At 38.4% G+C, this 20,349-nt stretch overlaps 1 protein-coding gene and 1 pseudogene across 2 annotated transcripts in view; one reads left to right on the top strand and one right to left on the bottom strand.

The window, feature by feature from the left end:
• Emc7 (ER membrane protein complex subunit 7) overlaps positions 1-20,245 on the top strand; it is a 30,130-nt gene extending 9,885 nt beyond the window's left edge. For both annotated transcript variants that reach the window (XM_004643127.1, XM_023703239.1), the window contains 3 exons: positions 11,830-11,968; positions 14,966-15,046; positions 19,782-20,245. In XM_004643127.1, coding sequence (XP_004643184.1) covers positions 11,830-11,968; positions 14,966-15,046; positions 19,782-19,934 — 373 coding nt within the window. In that variant the 3' untranslated portion in view covers positions 19,935-20,245. The remainder of the gene's footprint in view (positions 1-11,829; positions 11,969-14,965; positions 15,047-19,781) is intronic.
• On the bottom strand, positions 4,522-5,797 carry LOC105743774 (annotated as a pseudogene).
• Positions 20,246-20,349: the final 104 nt, after the last annotated feature.

The raw sequence follows: 20,349 nt of genomic DNA, 5'->3' as shown, positions 1-20,349 counted from the left end.
TCTGACATGAGGATGAGTCATGGCCATTGCTTGACCAATTTGCTCTCTGTGAAAGCTTGAGAAAATGTTTTTTCTCTCCATGTGACTCTTCCCAGGCTCACTTTAGATCATCGAACACATTTCTCTGTGGCTCCATAATCTTCTTGATCAGAAAATTTGAAGCACAACTGAGTTACATGTTGTTACAGTCCAGGTTCTCCTATGTCCCGAGTCTTCACTGACCTTGAAGGGCTAGGGCCAAAATGTTGACTAACCATGCAGCCCTTCCTTTTCTCCAATTTTGATCTGCTAACTTAGGTTGTTAATCCTCCAGAAGAGAAGCTAATTATTAACTTGCAATATATGCAGTTCGGTTTACCCTATCTGTCGAAATATCAAACATTTTGGTTAGCCATTCTTTAGGTGTTTAGGATTAGAGATCCCATTCAAATCAGCTATTCCTTTCCTAGATATTTTTCCAGAAGAACTGAAAATTTCATATCACAGCAATATATGTGTACCCATGTTATAGCAGTGCAATTTGTCATAGCTAAATCCTGGAAACAACCCAGACGCCTGTCAACTGAAGAATGGATAAGGAAGGTGTGGTATTTTTACACAATGGAGTAATAGTTATAAAATGGGATAAATTTGAGTCTTTTGTCAGTAAATGGATGCAACTAGAGAACATACTCTTAAGTGAAATAAATCAAACCTGCATGTGCGACCATCATATTGTCTTCTTAGTGTGAGAACCTGAAAGAGAAAATGGAATCTGAAGGGTACAATTGGTACTAGGAAAAGGGAATGAACTTATTCAAAAGAAAAGAGCTACTGAGTTGAGGAGAAGGATGGGAGAGGAAGTGGGGAAAGATTTATTTATGTATATAAGCAGGATGGTTTAGACAACTGTACTGTGCATGTCTGCTGGTCTATGGAAAGAAGCAGTTAATACTTTAATTCGTTTCATCTCCTTTTTCAATTGTTTCTTTTTCTCTTAATTTCTTGTATGTTTCTTGTTTCTTTCTTCCAATTTTATATGCATATATCTGGTAGTACAATATCTGGTTGGAATACAACACTGTTACAATAAATACTATGAAATTCATTTTATTTTGTTAGGTGAAAATCTGTATCACTTGTAATTTTTTCTGTTTTAATTCTAATTTGTACTCTTTAAAGAATAAAAGACCAAAAAATGTAAATTTGGAGAGGAGGAATATGTAGAGTATATTATACAATATAATATAAATATTATTTATGTGTGTGGTACAGGGTCTCACTCATACTGATCCTCCTATCTCAGCCTCCCCAGTTCTGGGATTACAGGTGTACTACCATGCTCGGTTTCAATGGCCAGGTTGGCACAGGGCCAGCAAGCATAGCATGTGGTGCCAGGGATTGAACCTAGACCTTTGATCTTGCCAGATAAGCATATATATATGGTTAAATTTTTTATATTGAAACTACAATGTTGGAATGACAGTTGTTAAACAAAAGGTACTATCTGCTGAGTACTATAGTGTTTTTGTTTTTCCTGCTGTATTAGAATTTTCAATGAAGTATTCTCAGCAAATAAAATACAGTTTTCTTTGTCACTTTGCTTCAGGTGAAGTGTACTCCCTGCTTGAGGTTTTGAGAACTAATTGCTGCAGTGAGAATCATAGTCTCAGATGCCCTCCTGAGGATTAGATTCCTGTGACATGGATTAAAACAAAAACATTAAGAAGGGTCTTAGCTTATACTTTATTTTTTTACTACATGTTTGCAATATGTAATGATTACATCCATTTTGGGGAGTCAGTACATGTATATTATACATCTTAATTCTTTTATATCCCTTTCTTTTCCCTCCTTTCCTCCTCACTGTATCTCTTGGTCTCCTGACTTGGAAAAGATCTATCTCACTGTTTCCTGTTACGTACTTTTTCTTTTCTCTCTAATTTATTTATATTTTGTTCTTTTCAGATAAGACAAACCATGGAATCTTTAAGCTCCTATGTATGACTTATTCACATAATATTATGCTCTCCAGGTACATCTATTTTCCTACAGATGACTCAAGTTTATCCTTCTTTATAGCACAGTAGTATTCTAGTATGTAAAAGTATCACATTTCCTTTGTCCTTCATCAGTTGATAGAAATCTAGGCCACTTCTGAGTTTTACCAGTTGTGATTTGTGCTGCTAAAACCTGGGCATTCATGTATCCCTGTAATAAGATATGTCGTTAACTCTTTTGGGAACATCCATAGAAGGAAAATATCTGGGTCAAATGGAATTTCTTGTTTTATTCTTGAGGAACCTCAATACTGATTTCCATGACAGCTTTACTCAGTTTATATTCCCACTAATAATATAGACACTTGTCCCCTTCCCTATAGCCTAACCAGCATTTGTTGTTACCTGATTTCTTGATGATAGCCATTCTTTCTGAATGTTATTTCATTTTGCATTTATGTAATGGGTGGAGATGTTGAACAGTTTTTCATGTATTTATTGTGTGTTTGTATTTCTTCTGAGAAGTATCTGTTCATTTCTTTTTATTTTATGTATTTAGTACAGGGTCTACAGGGTCTCACTATGTAACTTGGACTTGTAGTGATTCTCCTGTTTTCAGGAGAACTACATCTTGGGGGTGAGGGCCAGCACAGCAGGCCGGGGGATTGAACCCTGGCCTCTGTGCTGTGCCTGTGTAGGTGCTTTAGTCTGCTGAGCTGGCTGGCTGGCTGGCCCTGTATCTGTTCAAGTGTTTTTGTTTTTTTTTTTTTTTTTTTTTTTCAGAACCAGGGATTGAAATCAGGCCCTTGCACTTTACTTTCTAGGGAAGCACTTATTCCACTGAGCAATCTCCCCGGCTCAATTTTTTATTTATTTTTATTTTTATTTTTATTTTTTTTTGCGGAACCGGGGATTGAACTCAGGCCTTTGCACTTGCAAGGGAAGTGCATACTCCACTGAGCCATCTCTGCGGCCCCTTCAGTTGCCCATTTTCTGGATCCTCTATTTTATAGAGTATAAGTTCTTTTACTTCTTTTTTTTTTTTCAAATTTCTTTTTAATTTATACATTTGGAGGGCTGGCCAGATAGCTCAGTGGATTAAAGTGCCTGCTTAGGCAGACACAGGGACTGGGATTTGATCCTGGCATGCCCCCAGAAGCACTGAGACTGGGTGTGGTTTATTCTTTGAAAGAACCAGTTTTTTTATTCATTGATGCTTTGTATTACTTTTTAGTCTCAATTTCAGTAATTTCTGTTCTGATCTTTATGATTTCTCTAGTAGGTTTGGGTTTGGAGTGTTGGTTTTCTGAGTTCTTGAGGTGGGTCATTAGGTTATTTATTTGAGCTTGTTCTTTTTTTCTCATGAGCATTGACTGCAATAACATGTCTTCTTAGGATTGTTTTGTGTCTCATAGGTTCTAGTACGTTGTACTGGCTTTATTTGAGTCTAGAAATTGTTTTGTTTCTTCTGTGACTCGAGTGTTCAGAAATGTGCCTTTTAATATTTATATGTTTGTGCAATTTCTGTGGTCTCTTGTGATGGGTTTCTAGTTTCACTACACTATGATCTGATATTAAACATGTAATGATTTCAGTTTTTCTGCATTTATTTAATCAGGTTTTATGGACTAGTGTGTGTTCTATGTTGGAGAATGTTCTGAGAAGAATGAGCCTTCTGTTGTAGGATACTGTAGCTATCTGTTACATACATTTGTTCAAAGGTATGGTTCAGCTGTGATATTTCTTTCTTAATTTAGTTGATCTCTGTGAAAGTCGGGTATTGAGGACACCCCCTGTGATAGTGCTTGTTTTATGAAATTGAGAGTGCTGGGTTTTGGTACATACACATTTACAAAATGTTATCTCTTCATGTTGAATTGTCCCTTTAACTAATATGTACTGGCCATTTTTGCCTCTTCTGGTTAGTTTTAGGTTGATACTGACTTTGAGAATAAATTTGCTACCTCTTCTAGCTTTTGGGGTTCTGGTATATGGAATATTGTTTTGCATCTTTTGATTTTTTAGTCTGTGAATTTCTTTTTCAATTAGATGAGTCTCTTGATTGCAACAGTCTTGTTGGCTTTTTAAAAAAATATAGTCTTATCAATATGTGGCTTATTTATGAGCTTGAGGCCATTTACATTGAAAGTTATAACCAAAACATATTGTTTTAGTCCTGTAATTACATTTTTTTCTATTCTTGACTGCTTTCTTTTTCCCTTTTTGTTTGACTAACATTGCTTTTTGTATTCATTCCATCCAACATTGGTTTCATTGGCTTTATTGTCTCTGTGTAGGATATTTTTAAGTATTTTTTTGAATGTTGGTTTGGTGTTCATGAATTTCTCAATGGGTGTGTGTGTGTGTGTGTGTGTGATGTCTATTTCTCCATCAACTTTTTTTTTTTTTTTTAAATTAAGTGAATTTTATTTTAAAGAAATTTCACATTGATTTAATTAGGGGCCATTTTAATGAGGCTGTCTTCAGAGGAGGCCTTTACAAAAGAACTGAAGCTTACTTCAGCCATCCCATCTGCCCTGCCACAATTCTTCTATCTCCACTTGAATTATGGACAGTGACAACTGTGGTCTTATATCCAATTTCGTCCAGCAATACATTTTTGGAGCATTTATGGTAGATGGATCTGCCTTAGTCTGACACCTTCTCTAAACATGCATTAAGTTCATTCATCTCCTAATCTATTCATAGTAGTACAGGCCGCTAGGATATGCAATTAATTATCTTTCAACTCCAGGCCCATGTTCAAACAGAATCCTGTAAGAATAAAAGGTATCTTCACGTACCACCACCTTCTTTAACATTCATGTTTATCTCCTTTTCAGATCTTTCTGCCCTCTGTCCGTTATTTCTGGCCTTAGAAACTCTCTTTGTAGACAAAGCAGCTTCTTTATTCTTCTCTCTTGGTAAACACACATTCATCTTGCTTGGAAATTCAGAACTTATAATGAAACAACTCTCCTCTACTAATTTGATATCACATGCATCATGTTCAAGATGTGTTGTCTCATCTTCTGCTCCTGACTCTTCAATAGGAGAAATGGAGCCATCATCATCCAAGTATTTGTATCTACGACTATCAAGGTCGTCTTTTTCTAAATCCTCACCAACATTCATTTGTTTCAATGATTCCTTAAGGTGGTATTCGTACTTCAGTTTTTCAATATAGTTAAAAAATCCTCTTGCAACAGCTTGCTCAAAACTTAAAATCTTCCTCCAAGGTAATGGTTTCCTTCCATCCTCATTTTGTAATTTTGGACATGTGTGTTTTTTTTTTTTTTTTTTTTTTTTTTTTTTTTTTTCTTCTAGTGTTTTTCTTTCCTTTTGGTCTTCCTCTTGGTGTTAATTTTGGCTTATATTTCCTCTTCTTACGTTTCTTCTTCTTCTTGAATCTTTCAAAAATAGCCTTCAAAGTCAGTGGTCTTGGTTCTATGGATGAGTCACTGGATGAATCTGTTTGAATATTCTCAGGTATATGAACCAATTTCCTCACAGGTTTTCTTTGAGTCCGTTTAGGTAAGGAAGGTGCACATTGTGTTTTAAATAAGCTGCTACCCGATGAACAGCTATCACTGGCATTACAACTTGCTACATCTGAACAGCCTAAAGGGCCAGCCTGCCGCTGAGACTGGGTATGCTTGTAATCCCAGCTTTTGGGAGGCTGTAAACAGGCAGATCACTGTGAGTCTGATCTAGTAGAGAGACCCTGTACACCCTGTAGGGCCTTCCCTTTGATTTTCAATTTCTACAGCTGCATCAGACGTCATACAGTTAACAGGATCCATTCCTGATTTTTCCATCACTTTTTCTTGGTCTTAAAGAATTTCTTCTTCTACTGCGCCGCCGGAAAGCTCTCCATCAACTTTTAAAGAAAATTTTGAAGGAGATTAGTTTGGGTTGGTACTAGGAATCAAATTCAGGGCCTCGTGCTGGCCAGGCAGGCACTGTGCTACTAAGCTACATCTCTGGCCTTGGAAGTTGTTTTCTGTTAGGGCTCAGAACAGTTCAAGGCCATGGCTTTTAAAATTTGTGTTGGAAAGTATGTAATTGTAATGGTTTGTCTTTATAAGTGATTCATTATTTTTACCCTAACAGATTGTGTGAATCTGTGTTTGGAATTCTGGAATATTGACTATGATGTACCATGGTGAGCTTTTTTTCATTATAGCTATTTGACATTCTGTACAGCTCACTTAACTGTATATTGAATGTGCAAAGTTTTTTGCTTTGATTTCTGTAAACAGATTTTTTTAAATTCCATGTGTGCCATCTTGTAATTTTTCTCCAAACTCCAGTTAGCCTTAAGTTAGTCTTCTTAGCATCACATAGTAACTGTTGGATGGATTTTCCTTGATCTGTGTTGTTTTTAAGGTTTTCTCTGAGTTTGTCATCATGTAGTAGCTTAGTCATTTCTGTGGTTTATGAATTTAACAGAATCTTATCTGTGGGATTTCTGTTTGATACCTTTTCATGGCATCTATTTTTTTTTTTTTCATTTGTGTATTTGTTACAGTGTCTCACTACACAGCTCAGACTTGTAGTGATCCTCTTGTCTCAGCCACCCTAGTGCTTAGATTACAGGCATGCCTCATCATGCCAGGATTTGATCTGGCTCAGCACGCCCTTGGGGCAGAGCCGGTGCCGCATGTGGGGATCAAATCTGGTCCCTTTACTTGCCAAAGCAGGTGCTTAGTCCTCTGAGCTATCTTGCTGACCTGGCATCTGTTTCTTTAGTAAATTTATCATTCATATCTTGATATCTTTGGTCAACTTTTGAATTTTTTCTTTTTTTTTTTCTCTAACTACATTGGTCACTTTGTTTACTAGATCTGTCTTTCAGGTTATGTCATTTTTAAAAGAGCTTGTTTGATTTCTTTGCTTCTCTTAATCATTTCATAGAGTTCAATTGTCTGGTGTAGATTTAGTTCCTAAAGGTGCCCTTTGGTGTGCTTTGGGAGAGTTGGGATTCTTTGGATGCATGTTGTTGCCTTGTTTTTACGTGTGTGTGTATGGGGGGTGGTTGTGTTTTGGAAATTCTGAGACTGGAAAGACCTGATGGATTGAAACAGGAAAATTTTATTAGGTGCATCTAACCAACTAATGTTTGAAACCAGGCTGAGCTCTGAAGGAAAGGAAAGCTCTCCTTTTATAGGATTGGTGACACTTAAGTAGTAGAGAAGTGAGGCCAAGGCAGTCATCTTAGCAGCCAATCTTTTTTTTTTTTTTGTATTCAGGACAGAGTGTCACTACTTGGATCAGAATCATAGTGATCCTTCTGTTTGCAGCCTCCCAAGTGCTGGGATTACAGGGTGCGCCACCATGCCCAGTCTCAATCCCCCTCTCAGGGTGCCCTGGGGGCAGGGCCAGCACAGCAGGCCAGGAGATTGAACTCCCAGCCCCAGCATCTGCCTGAGCAGGTGCTTTAATCCACTGAGCTATTTGGCTGGCCCTTAGCAGCCAATCTTATCTTAACCTTGAAACTCATCCTGTGCACCTCAGAATGTCAGGATGTGGTAAAGCTTGTTTACAGTCCCATTTGTTAGTTTTGTCGTGATGGTACACAGTATTGCTCCTATAAGGGAGGAGATGCCTAGTAGAGAACTGCTTGAATGTCTCTCTTATCAGTCAGAGACCATAGGACCATATTCCTAAAAGAAGGGTTGCCCAGGAGCTGCTTTGTTGGAGCTGGAAAGACTTTTTGGCAGAGGCTAGATTCTCTCAGTTATGTTTTATTTGGAAGTCAAATAGAATGAAAAGTACGTGTTGTTGGTATGAAGATCTGTTTACTTTGTTTCAACCTATTCAGTTTAATTGGTGTTGGCCCTGTCACTGTGTTGTTTAGAAAGAGCATCTACAGATCCAATCATACAGAATTTCTGTATATTAAAAAAAACTTATTTTGGCCAGGGAGATGGCTCAGTAGAATAAGTGTTTCCCTGGCAAGCGAGAGGGTCTGAGTTCAATCCCCAGTTCCGAAAAAAAAACCAAAAAAACACACAACAAAAAACAACTTATTTTGGGGGCTAGGGAGATAGTTCAGTAGAATAAGTGCTTGCCTGGCAAGCGCAAGGGCCTGAGTTCAATCCCCGGTTCCGCCAAAAATTCAAAAACAAAGCTTATTTTTATACTTTTTTCCTTTTATTAGTGCCCCTTGTAGTCTGTACCAGTGATGGCAAATCCTTTGTTTGTTTGTTTGTTTGTTTGGGGTTTTTTGTTGGCAAATCTTTTAGAACTTTCAGTGATACAAATAGCTCACTGTGGCACACGGGCCGTAGGTTCACCACCACTGGTCTACACCATGCTGTTTTTGCCAGCTAGTTTACAATACAGATAAGAGAAGGGAAAAGGATGTGTGTAAATCAGGAGAAGGAGGTGAGAGGAATATTAGTATGTTAAAAAATAGGTTAGGTTCTGTGGAGGGTATTTTATAGATGGAGTAAAGGATAGTGTTGAGGGGGTTTAAGATAATATTTGTAGGGGCCAGAAGAGCAGGGAAGTGATAAGAGATTGAGGAAAGCTGTGAGGTTATCAGAACCTATTCATATATTTGTGATTAGGTTTGTTTGAATACTCTAAGTGCAGTTCTGTTGGGGGTTACCTGATATGCCCATGAACAGTACCATTCAAGTTAAAGCACCAGTCTGGTTTTATTTTCTTTATTATATAAGTACCTGCGGTATGTATGTTGGGTGAAAGATGGAGGAGTGAGTGAAGACAAGACTTAAGTAAAATAAGGAAGAATGAAGAGGATAGACTAGAGATGAAAGGTTAAAAGGAAAGACTGCGAACAATGTAAAGGAAAAGGCTTGAAAAAAATGAAAAGTGAAAACAAAAAACTCAAAATCAAGAATTAAATAAAACAAAAGAGGAGGGACAGAGAGAACCAGGAACACAAGCAAGAAAACAGAAACAGCCCCAAGAGGCGCTGTACTCTACCTCCAGAATGTATATAGTTCCCTTCCACCTGTGCTCTTCCTTTCCCTTTTCTTCTGCTCCCAGGCAGCCAGGCCAGTTTCACCCATGTCTGCAGGCTTCTTCAGGCGTGAAACCCTCATCAGTGATGAGCGCTGTCAGTCTCTTTGGACCCAACCTTGTTACAGACTGTGCTTTGGACGTGTAATCCTTTGTTCAGTGTCCCAAGATCAGCCACCTCAATTTGAGAAGAGGAATTTGTGAAGTAGTTTACCTGATACCTGATTTTTCTGTCACCTTTTGTGACCTATCACACTCCTCAATGACCTCTCACTCTCCTTGTTGCTAGGCAAATCCCACATTCCTCTCTGTATTCTCCCTCCTGGGCTTTATGCCTAGTATACTGTGAAAAATTCTCTGGCCCAACTGACCCTTCTGTTCTTTTGCACTGAGATTCTAGACTGTTGCTGACTTGAACTCTGGCTTTCTAGGCTGCAGAAGTAGCAGAGTGCCTGGGCTTGGCCTTGGATCTCCTTCTCCCCTGTGGGATGTGAGCACTGGTTATTATTTCCCTCCAAAAACTTGTTCTTTTTCAAGTCTTTGAGGAAACAGTAGGAAAGCACCAACTCTGGACTAACTGTTCAGTCTTTCTTCCTCCCCTTGTCTCTTGAGGATGTGCTCTGTGGCTCCCTGCCTAGGGACTTAATGCAGCCTTCAGTCCATGGTGTTCAGCCTCTTCTTGGCTAGGAGAGGGGCAGCAGCAGTGGATAGGATGCCACTGTGATGCACTTTTCCCTGGTTTAGGGAGGACAAAATGAGGGGAAAGTCTGTTTCTGTGCTGTCTCTCTTTTTTCTTCCTTGTGGTTCGTGTTTTCCCTGGGGGACTGCAGTTTATTCCCCTGGGTTTCTGCTTTAGATGTGAGGGAAGTATGTGGGGAGTCTATCCCAGAAGTCTGGCTCTTCTCAGACTGTTAGGGCCACTCCTGAAATGGCATGTTCCCTATGTGACCAGTGCAGGTGTGGAAGCACCTCTTACCCTCTTCAAGGACCCAGATATTTGGTTTGATCTAGAGGATGTGTGTTTCAGACTGACTTTCCATTTCTGAGGTGACTACCTCCATATCTTAGAGTACCTGTACTTTTCAAGACTCTCCCAGAGCATCTTTCAGGTCCTTCCTTCTCTAATCAGCCATGTTAGAATCCTATTTTAATAATTAGGGATAGGACAAAGTAGTGAACAAAGTGAGATTCATATCATGCCCCTCATGTTGTAATGCTAGGATCAATTCTAGGGCACTAGGGAAGCTAGGCAAGTGCCCTTCCATTGAGCTGTACCCCTAGCTCTAAGAGCCTATTATTTTAACTGATATTTTGTTTTTTTTTTTTTAAATTTTTTATTTATTTATTTATTTATTTATTTATTTATTTATTTGAGAGAGAGAGAGAGAGAGAGAGAGAGAGAGAGAGAGAGAGAGAGAGAGAGAGAGAGGTGTGTGTGTGGCCAGCTCAGCCCACCAGGGGGCGGGGCTGGCTGGCATGTGGTGCTGGGGGATCGAACCGCGGTCCCTGATGCTTCGCTAAGCTTGTTCCAAGTAGGTGCTTTAGACCACTGAGCCATCTCTCCAGCCCCTTAACTGATATTTTGTAAACATGCTTGGTAAATTAGCCTCAAGTGTATATGAAATTTGCGCTTGCGACATTTGAATGAAAAATCTTAGAAATGTTGGATAAAATATGACCAACATTTCTTTTTAAGTGTATAAGTATGCTTGGTGTGGTGACATATATCTGTTCCAGCTATTTAGGTCTCTTGGACAGGAGGATTACATGTTTGAGGTCAACCTGGATAACTTAGCAAGACTTTGCCCCAAAATATTTTTAAAAGATGGGTTATAGCTCTGTGGTGGAACACCTGCCTAGCATGTACACAGCCCTGGGGTTCAATGCCCAGTACTGGGGGGAATGCTGCTTCACAATAAGGGCAGTCCACAGGGGATAAACTATAAACACTTCCCTAGCTGGGGGTGTTGATATTCCCTAACTAAAAGGCTTAAATTTTATTAGCAATGTGCAGGCAGGGAACAAACTTTGATTAGAATTACATCTTAAGACTCTCCCCTTGACCCTTGGAACTAAAATCCAAAAGGCATTGTAATATAAAACACATTTGATATGTTGAACAACTGAACAAAAGTTTGATAAAGTGGAAATGATATTTAAAAAAATCTCAAATGTGTTGTAACTCCTCTGTAGCTTTATCTGTGTATCTAAGTGGACAATGAAAGCAGAGGATGGAATTTGCAGAAATAAACTGATCATGTATGAACCTGGATGAGGATTTTCATTTTATTGGCACATTTCTGGTGAGGATGAGGTGTTACCAGTGCACAATTACAGGCTTTCTTGAATCAGATATTTCCTGCAAGATAGCCTTGAAAATTAGGTATCCAATAATGTATGTCTTTATCCATCAGGAAAAAAATCCAGCAGTTTTGTGTGCTTGTAATAAATTTATTACTAAGCATAATCAAAGGACTTTACAACTAAACTAGAAGAATTCTAAATGAACTTATGCTATAAATACAATTTAAGGGAATTTACTGACCCTGGGTCCTTGTACACACTGGGCAGGTGCTCTGCCACAGAGCTACAGTCCCAGTCTTTTAAAAATATTTTATTTTGAGACAGGTAGTAACAGAATCACAGCTAGACGATTCTAAGTCTCTGATGCTTTTTTTTTTTTTTAAGCATGTTTTAAACATGCAGTTAAAGCTACTTTGATCAGGATTTTCATGATCATAAGTTTAGATGCCAAAGCATTTTTGATAAAGCAAAAGATAAATGTAAGACATTGCTAATATATTATAAGCAGTTATTTTAACTATGTTTGTAATATATTTGTTTCATCTTTCTTTATCAGAGCAAGATATGTGAATTACATCAAAACATCAGAAGTAGTCAGACTGCCCTATCCTCTCCAAATGAAATCTTCAGGTCCACCTTCTTACTTTATTAAAAGGGAATCATGGGGCTGGACAGACTTTCTGATGAACCCAATGGTATGTATTAAGCTAAGATGAAGCATTTTCTTAATCCCTTATTTTCAGGTCATTAAAAACTTCAAACCCTTGTGAAATGGAAAGCTGAGGTCAGACTTTTGGAGGAGAGGATTATTGTGAGAAATCTGTAAATTTCAGAAAAATTGTGACCTTAGGAATGAAAACTGTATAGTGATAATGGCACTGGAGATTTCACATTGAAATGTATAACAGCAACTGAGAAAATACTTATGGTGAACTGTTTTAAAAGTAAATAGAGAGGGCCAGGAGATGGCTCAGTGGAATAAGAGCTTCCCTGGCAAGTTCAAGGGCCTGAGTTCAATCCTGGGTATAACAACAAAAAAATAAAAATAAAGGAAAATGCTAATTTAAAAAAAAGTAAATAGAGGGCTCAGGAAGATGGCTCAGTGGAATAAGTGCTTCCCTGGCAAGCTTAAGGGCCTGAGTTCAATCCCCGGTTCCGCCAAAAAAATAAAAAAATAATAAATAAATAAATAAATAAATAAATAAAAGTAAATAGAATGAAAGGATGTAGTAAGCCACATATGGAATTACCATAACCTATCTTATGCTTGCATACTAGTCCACTGATAAATATACCATCATTTGTTAACTAATCCCTGTTGATGGTACAAATAAAGTTTTCTTTCTATTTTTTTAATATGTGTAGTGAGCATAGAAGTTATTCTGTGATAAGTTAAGTAGCTAATACTAAATAGAATATATTCTTTAGAAACAAATTAACCTTTTTTGAAATTTGAATTCTTTTTTTAAGGCCTTGCTCTTAGTTCAGGCTGCCCTTTGACTTGCAACTTCCTCCTGCCTCACAGTGCTAGGATTATAGTGATGCGCCACCACACCCAGCTTGAAAGTTGAATTATTAGTTTTTAAATGCCTGTTTTTTTGTGTGGGGGTCCTGGGAATCAAACCTAGGAGTACAAGGTCGTAGATATAGGTCAACAGCACAGCATCTATCTGGCAAGCACAGTTTCTGAGTTCCATTCCTGGTACCAAAAAAAAAAAAAAAAAGAAGAACTGAGCAATCCCAGGAGTGTTTTATTACTGCGACAGTGACTGAGACTGGGTGTGGTGTCCCATGGCTGTAATCCCAATGCTTGGGAGGCTGAAAACAGGACGATCGCTATGAGTATGAGCTGTGTAGTGAGACCCTATAGACTCTGTGCTATATGTAGTCTTAAAATTCTTTTATTATCTAAACATCATTTATTTCTATCGTTAAGTCCTCACAAGCTTAAACTATTTCCAGAGAAATGAGCAAAGCTGTGAAATTCTTTGCTTACTTTCCCAATACGGGGATCTGAAACCCCGGACTCCGCACTGAGCTACATCTCTAGGAGTGTTTTATTACTGAGCTATAGCCATTGCCCTATTTATTTATGTCTCCCCCCTTCCCCCCAAGAACATTGTTTTGGGTACTTTCTTTTCTTTTTCTTTGGTGGAACTTGGGATTGAACTCAGGCCCTTGCACTTGCCAGGCAAGTGCTTACTCTACTGAGCCATCTCCCCAGCCCCTTATTTATGTCTTTTTGAGACAAGGTTTTGCTATGTACTTTAGGCTGGTCTAGAACTCACTTTGTAGCCCAGGCTGATCTTGAACTCAAAACCGTCCTCCTGCCTCAGTCTCCTGAGTGCTGGGATTACAGGTGTGTGCCATCTTTTCTTTTTTTTTTTAATTTTTTTTTTTATTTTGTGTGTGTGTGTGTGTGTGTGTGTGTGGCCAGCTCAGCCCACCAGGGGGCGGGGCTGGCTGGCATGTGGTGCTGGGGATTGAACCATGGTCCCTGTGCTTTGCTAAGCTTGTTCTAAGTAGGGCTTTAGACCACTGAGCCATCTCACCAGCCCCTAGAGGATTGTTGTTATTTTTTTTGTGTGTGTGTGTTGTTTTTTTTTTTGGAGGGGGGGAACTGGAGATTGAACTCAGGCCCTTGTACTTGCCAGGGAAGTGCTTATTCTACTAAGCCATCTCTCTGGCCTCTCCATCTATTTTTTTATTTTGAGACAGATCTCAATAAGTTGCCCAGGGAAGACACAAACTTTTTATACTCCTACTTTAGCCTCTCTCAGTGCTGGAATTACAGATATGTACTACTGTGCCTGGTTATATTTCTCTGAGTTTTTAGCTGTTGTAGTGGCACATAGCTGTAGTCCTGACATTTGGAAGTCTGAGCCAGGAAGACTGCCATGAGCTCAAGGCCAACCTGAGCTTCACAGAGAGAACCTTTCTCAAAACATAAAGTAAAAACAGAACACAAAACATTGTCTAAGTTACTTTGATCAGAGCCAGGGAGATGGCTCAGTGGAATATGCGCTTCCCTGGCAAGCACAAGGGCCTGAGTTCAATCCCTGGTACCGCAAAAAAAAAAAAAGTTTCTTGGGGCCGAGGAAAAATCTTGTTTAGTTACTTTGATCAGGATTTTCAAGATCATAAGTTTAGATGCCAAAGCATTTTTGAAAAAGCAAAAGATAAATGTAAGACATTGCTAATATATTAGCAATATGTAAATTGAATACATTCTCCCTTGCTGATAGCTATTTAGATCACAAGAAAGACTATTCAGGGTGCTGTGCATCCTAAACTAGGTACCTAGTACAGGTTCTACAAGACGTTTGTTAATGAGAGGTCTTTTCTGTAGGATCTGCTCTGTCATTTGGAAAGAGCAGCTCAGCTGGCCTGTGCAAACTATTTGTGTTAAAATAAACTATAAAGTGCACAGAGATAGTTGGGTAGCACAAATAAGAAGTGAGGTGTCAGGAAAGTCTAGCACACCTAGGTTAGTCTTAATTACTCTGCTGTGCTCCGTAGCAGTCAGCCAGAGGCACCATGCTATCACCAGATTAGAAGAATTGACGTGACTGCTGCAAGTTCTATGTGCACATTTGGAATTTTAATTTCACGATTGGTTGTTGAATGCAGTTTTGTTTTATAAACTATAAAGTGTGGGAAAAGGATTTCTGATTTTTTTTTTTCTTCTATAGGTTATGATGATGGTTCTTCCATTATTGATATTTGTGCTTCTGCCCAAAGTGGTTAACACAAGTGATCCCGACATGAGACGGGTAAGATGATTGCCCAGCTGTGGATTTTTGATCCATATTCTGGTGACTGATGTTTTCCATTGTGGCTGGATGGCTTGTTTTTTCACCTAAACTAGTTCTGACAGAAAATTCATTAAGAGTTTATATAAATAATATTACATTCCTGCATTTAATTAGTCATCTCTTTTGGACAAAATAACTTTAGCTGGTTTTGCCTGGAAAAAGGCTATATCTCTTCCTATAGCTAAAACATCCTTCTTGGTCATAGGCTCTTTGTGTGCCTCACTTGCTTAGTAGTTGAAATACATAACCCTACTAGATCTAATTCAAATATTTTGCAAATGTATCTTTACTTAATAAAATCCTCTTCACAATGCATGCTAAGTTTGTGTGTTCAGATAGACAAAGAAGTTCAGGTAGACCAAAGAAGATAAACAGAACGGTAGCAATGAAATTCTTAACATATCTGATTCTCAAATGAGAAAGGAGCTGCTAAGTACGGTGCTTCAAATTTAGAGATAGCACTTTGTCTCTTTGAATATTGGCTTCATTATGAAGACATTTTTAAAAAAATCCATTATCCATTGTTGTATCAAACAAATATCCATTAGACAAAATAAATTGGACAGTGTCCTTTATTATTTTTAGTATTTTGATGTGTTACTATCTTATTTATTCTTGGCTGCAGACTGGATCCTGGGATACAAAAATGAATTATGTTGATATCTCATCAACAACAATAAGCTCATAATCCAGTTAAGTGTAAGGCATAGAACTGATTTATTAAAAAAAAGATTTACAAATACTCTTGCCATTAGGAGATTATATATATTGAAGTAAATTTTTTTTTTTTTTTTTTTTTTTGTGGAACTGGGGATTGAACTCAGGCCCTTGAGCTTGCCAGGCAAGCACTTATTCTACTGAGCTAACTCTGCCCCGAAGTAAATGTTTATATATGTTGAAGTAAATGTTTTTGTTTAAGGTATGGTGCTTAAGGTATGGTGCTTAAGGTATGGTGCTTAAGTTCCTGTAGAATGTAAGGCATCCATTTCACATCTGAACGAGCAGAAAAGGTTTTATGGAAAGAGAGCTAAAGTTTCAGATGTTTTATTGCTAGACTTTGGCATCTTTGCCTCAGTGTTGGTCATAAAGTAATGCATCTTGTGCAGTCTTGATCTCTTTGAAGCGATAGACTCTTGTAACATCAGTAGAAAGAAGCATCAGAAGTCACATTTGATTAAAAGCTCATTATTGGCAAAGTGCTTCTACATTACAAGCATATAAAAAGTTGTTGCAGATTTAGGAACCTCCAAATTAGGGAATGTCTTAGTTACTTTTCTCTTGTTGCTGAGACAAAATACCTTATACCCAAAAGTAAGGAAGGAAACATTTATTTATCACAGTTTGTGGAAATTTCAGCCCATAACCAGCTGGCTCCAAAGCGGAGTGGCACAGGGGAGAGGGCAACAATTGCAGCAGACAACACAAAGCAGCAAGAGCAAAAGAGGAGAGAACAACCTTCTTTGCCTCCCTCATGTTGTATGCAGGCTCTCCACCCTAGGGTGGGTCCTTTACATCCACACCATCTCCTTCACCACCTGTTGCAGGGATGTTTACAAAGTGAGGACTCTGCCCCCTGTTGAGTCACTGAATTAAGCTTCTGAACTTCTCAAGTTGACATAATGTATCAACCATCACCAGGCTGATTCAAGCCAGGCATGATAGCACACACCTGTCATCCCAGCACCCTGGGAGGCTGAGGCAGAAAGATTTTAAGTTTAAGCCCAACCTTAGTCACTTCATAAGACCATCTAATTTTAAAATTAAGCATTTTAAAAATGAGCTGGGGTATAGCTCAGAGTGAAGGTCCTGGGTTCAATCCCTAGTAGTGAAATATAAATAAATAAATAAATATTGATGATATATTTTGGTAGGAACTCAAGACATGTTACCATATATATTTAACTTAATAAGGCATGTTAATATACTTGACTGATAGTCATTTTTCTTTTCCTGGCCTTATTTGTAAGAGTACCTTCTCCTTTAATACCTGTGAATAAATTCTGCCTTGGGGTCCTTTAAAGACTTCTCCCAAATATAGCTTCTCTAACAGCAATGGAACACCCATCTCTGACAAAACAAAACAAAAAAGGGGGATATAAATAAAGGACTGTTTGAAGGGGAAAATATAAATATATATGTATGTATGTACGAGATAGGATAGATAAACAGATAACTTTCTCTTAGTTCAGTGAGAAGAACGGTTTGTACTAATATTGTTTAGACAAAGTATCATGTCTGCATCTTGTCCTCTAATTTCTGTGAAGACAATATGCAATGTATTAATCATTGTAACTGTCTTACTAACCTGTTTTGAAACTGTTTCATTGCTATTTTATCTTTTTTTCATTCAAATGAATAAAAAATTTAAAAAAATAAATTGGAGAAATCTAGACTATAAAAATAAATTATGCCTTTGGGAAAAAAGTCTTTAAGTACTGTTCTTTAATTGTTTCCCATTTGAAATGAAAGATAATGTAGTATTTGTTGCTTTTTCTTCCCTCCCTCCCTTCCTCATTCTCTTTCCCTGTCTCTCTCCTTCCTTCCCTCCTTTCCTTTCCTCCTTCTTTCTTTCCCTTCCCTTTGTCCCTTGCCCTTTTTCTTTCCTATAGAGAGCCCTTCCTAGTCCTCCTCTTCGAGGCCCAGGAAGTTTACATTTGTAATCCCATGAAAAGTTACTGGAATTCCAGTGAGTTAATTGCAATCTACCACACCCAATACAACCTATGGGTGAGAATAAAGACAGTAAAGCATATTTGTAATTATGAGGAATAAAGTGATCCTAGGGATCCTAAGTCCAGCCTCGATGATAGCTATCTGGAACAAAGGCCTCTACCTAAGGCCAAACCCGGTTTTATTCATTCATGGAGACAGGAGTGGCATGAGGATGAGTGCCTTGAAAATGGTGGGAAGTAGGCAAGTGCTGTGAGCTGGGCTAGGTAGGGGGCCTGAAGTCACCTGTGCAATATGCAGAGAAGGATACTCAGAGCAATCTGCATACACATTGAGGTAGTATCTAATGTTTTAGGGTCAGTGAAGGCATAAGGAAAAAATCCTAGTGAGTTCTGTGTATATCAATATGTGAAAATAGGGTCAGGCTCAGCCAAAGTGGAGACAGTTGCTCCTTTCAAGAGTCAAGGTGGTCCCCCACACTTTGCCTTTCCTGTTTTTTGAGATAGGATCTTATAGTGTAGTTTAGCCTAGCCTTGAACTCACTATGTAGCCCAGCTGGCTTTGAACTCAAAGCGATCCTCCTGTCTCAGTCTCCCAAAATAACTAGCTTGAGCCACCATGCCCAGGCTGCTTTTTCATTTTTGAACCCAAATAAAATTTAAGTATTTTTAGAAAGTTACATAAAACTTAAACAGACATTATACCATATCTCATAATGCTGAGAAGTACTTTGTAATTCTTAGTTTAGTAATGGATAGGACAGAAAATCAAAAGTGCTAAGTCTTTGTTCTCTTGTGCCTCTGATTTGTGACACTTGCATTGCTTGCTTCAGATGCTGTCACTAAAGTCACCCAAGTCATAAAGTAGGGATTTACAACTGAAATTTAGGAATCAAGTCTTGAAAAATACTGAAATGTCTTCCGAGCTTTCCTGATACTTTGATGTATTTCATTAAAGGTTGATATTCTAATTGTATGCATCTAAAGAAACATGACCTTAAAAATTACACATTAACGCTGGCCAAATAGCTCAGCAGGTTATTTTGTTTTCTGGTTATTATGCTTTCTTATCTTTTTTTTTGTTTTTGTAGAGGGTTTCACTATGCAGCTCTCACTATGCAAGCAGGTACAGGGACTGGGGGTTCGATACCCAGGCCTGCCATGCCAGCCCCACACCCGGGGCACGTTGAGATGGCAGTTGAGATTGGGTGTGGTGGTGTGTGCCTGTAATCCCAGCTCTTGAGAGGCTGTAAATAGGTGGATCACTAGGAGTCCCATGTAGTAATGAGACCCTGAACACCCTGTAGACCCTCCCCTAAAAAAATACAGAAAAAAAAGTTACACATTAAGATAAGAAAGCATAAGGGCTGGCGAGATAACTCAGCAGACTAAGCGCTTGGGAGGCACAGGGGCCAGGGTTTGATCCCTGGCACTGCATGCTGCACTGGCTCCACCCTTGGGTGTGCTGAACCTGTGATGGAGTCCAGGCATGGTGGTGCATGCCTGTAATCTCAGTACCGGAGAGGCAGAAAACAGGAGGATTGCTACAAGTCAGAGCTGCATAGTGAGACCCTCTACAAAAACAAAAAAAAAGATAAGAAAGCATAATAACCAGAAAACAAAATGAGGTAGAAATGATCAAATATATCCATTATCAGAAAAAGATGCTCTTTACTAAAATACAAGCTAATTTAAAACCTAAGCAAGCATTTATTAGATGTTTGCTTAGGATCAACATATTTAGTGGTATAAAGGATCTATGGAACATGCTGTTTAGGTAAAATAATTTTGTAATTAATTAATTAATTAATTAATTTCAAAGTAGAGCTCAAACCCAGAATCTCATACATGCTAGCTCCACACTGAACCTCACTGACAGCTCCAATAAAATACCTGTGAATGTGACACTGCACCATTCATTACTCAGGATCATTGAGTTTTCCTTGTTTTGTGGGAAAAGTTAGGATTAAATAACTGGCAGGATTTCAGCGCTGTTCATATCTTGTACTTTTTCCTCTCTGCAGGAGATGGAGCAGTCAATGAACATGCTGAATTCCAACCATGAATTGCCTGATGTTTCCGAGTTCATGACAAGACTCTTCTCTTCAAAATCATCTGGCAAATCTAGCAGTGGCAGCAGTAAAACAGGCAAAAGCGGGGCTGGCAAGAGAAGGTAGTCAGGTGTTCTCCAGCTGGCATTTGCACAAACATGACAACACTGGGTGGCATCCAAGTCTTGAGAGAAAACTGTGTGAAATAACTACTGTAACTTGAGTCATCCTGAAGTTGATCTCCTACAACTGTTGTACATGTTAACTTTTTAACACGTTTTGTACTTGGTACATAAGCAAACCCAGGTTTCAACCTTTGTCTGTATGAGGTCAATATTGATGTCACTGAATTAATTACAGTGTCTATAGAAAATGACATTAATAAATTATATGAAGTACTATACATTATGTATATTAAAAGAAGTCTTAATCCAGAACAAAAAAAAAGAAAAGAAAAGAAAACCAATTCTACTTAAAACTTGGTCCATCTGGTAAATTTAGCGATTGTTTCCTCAATATGGCCCACTTAGAAGGGAAATAG

This window comes from Octodon degus, unplaced genomic scaffold (genome assembly GCF_000260255.1).
Source record: "Octodon degus isolate 3935 unplaced genomic scaffold, OctDeg1.0 scaffold00166, whole genome shotgun sequence".
In the NCBI taxonomy this organism is placed as follows: domain Eukaryota; kingdom Metazoa; phylum Chordata; class Mammalia; order Rodentia; family Octodontidae; genus Octodon; species Octodon degus.
This window is presented reverse-complemented; position numbering and strand designations above follow the sequence as displayed.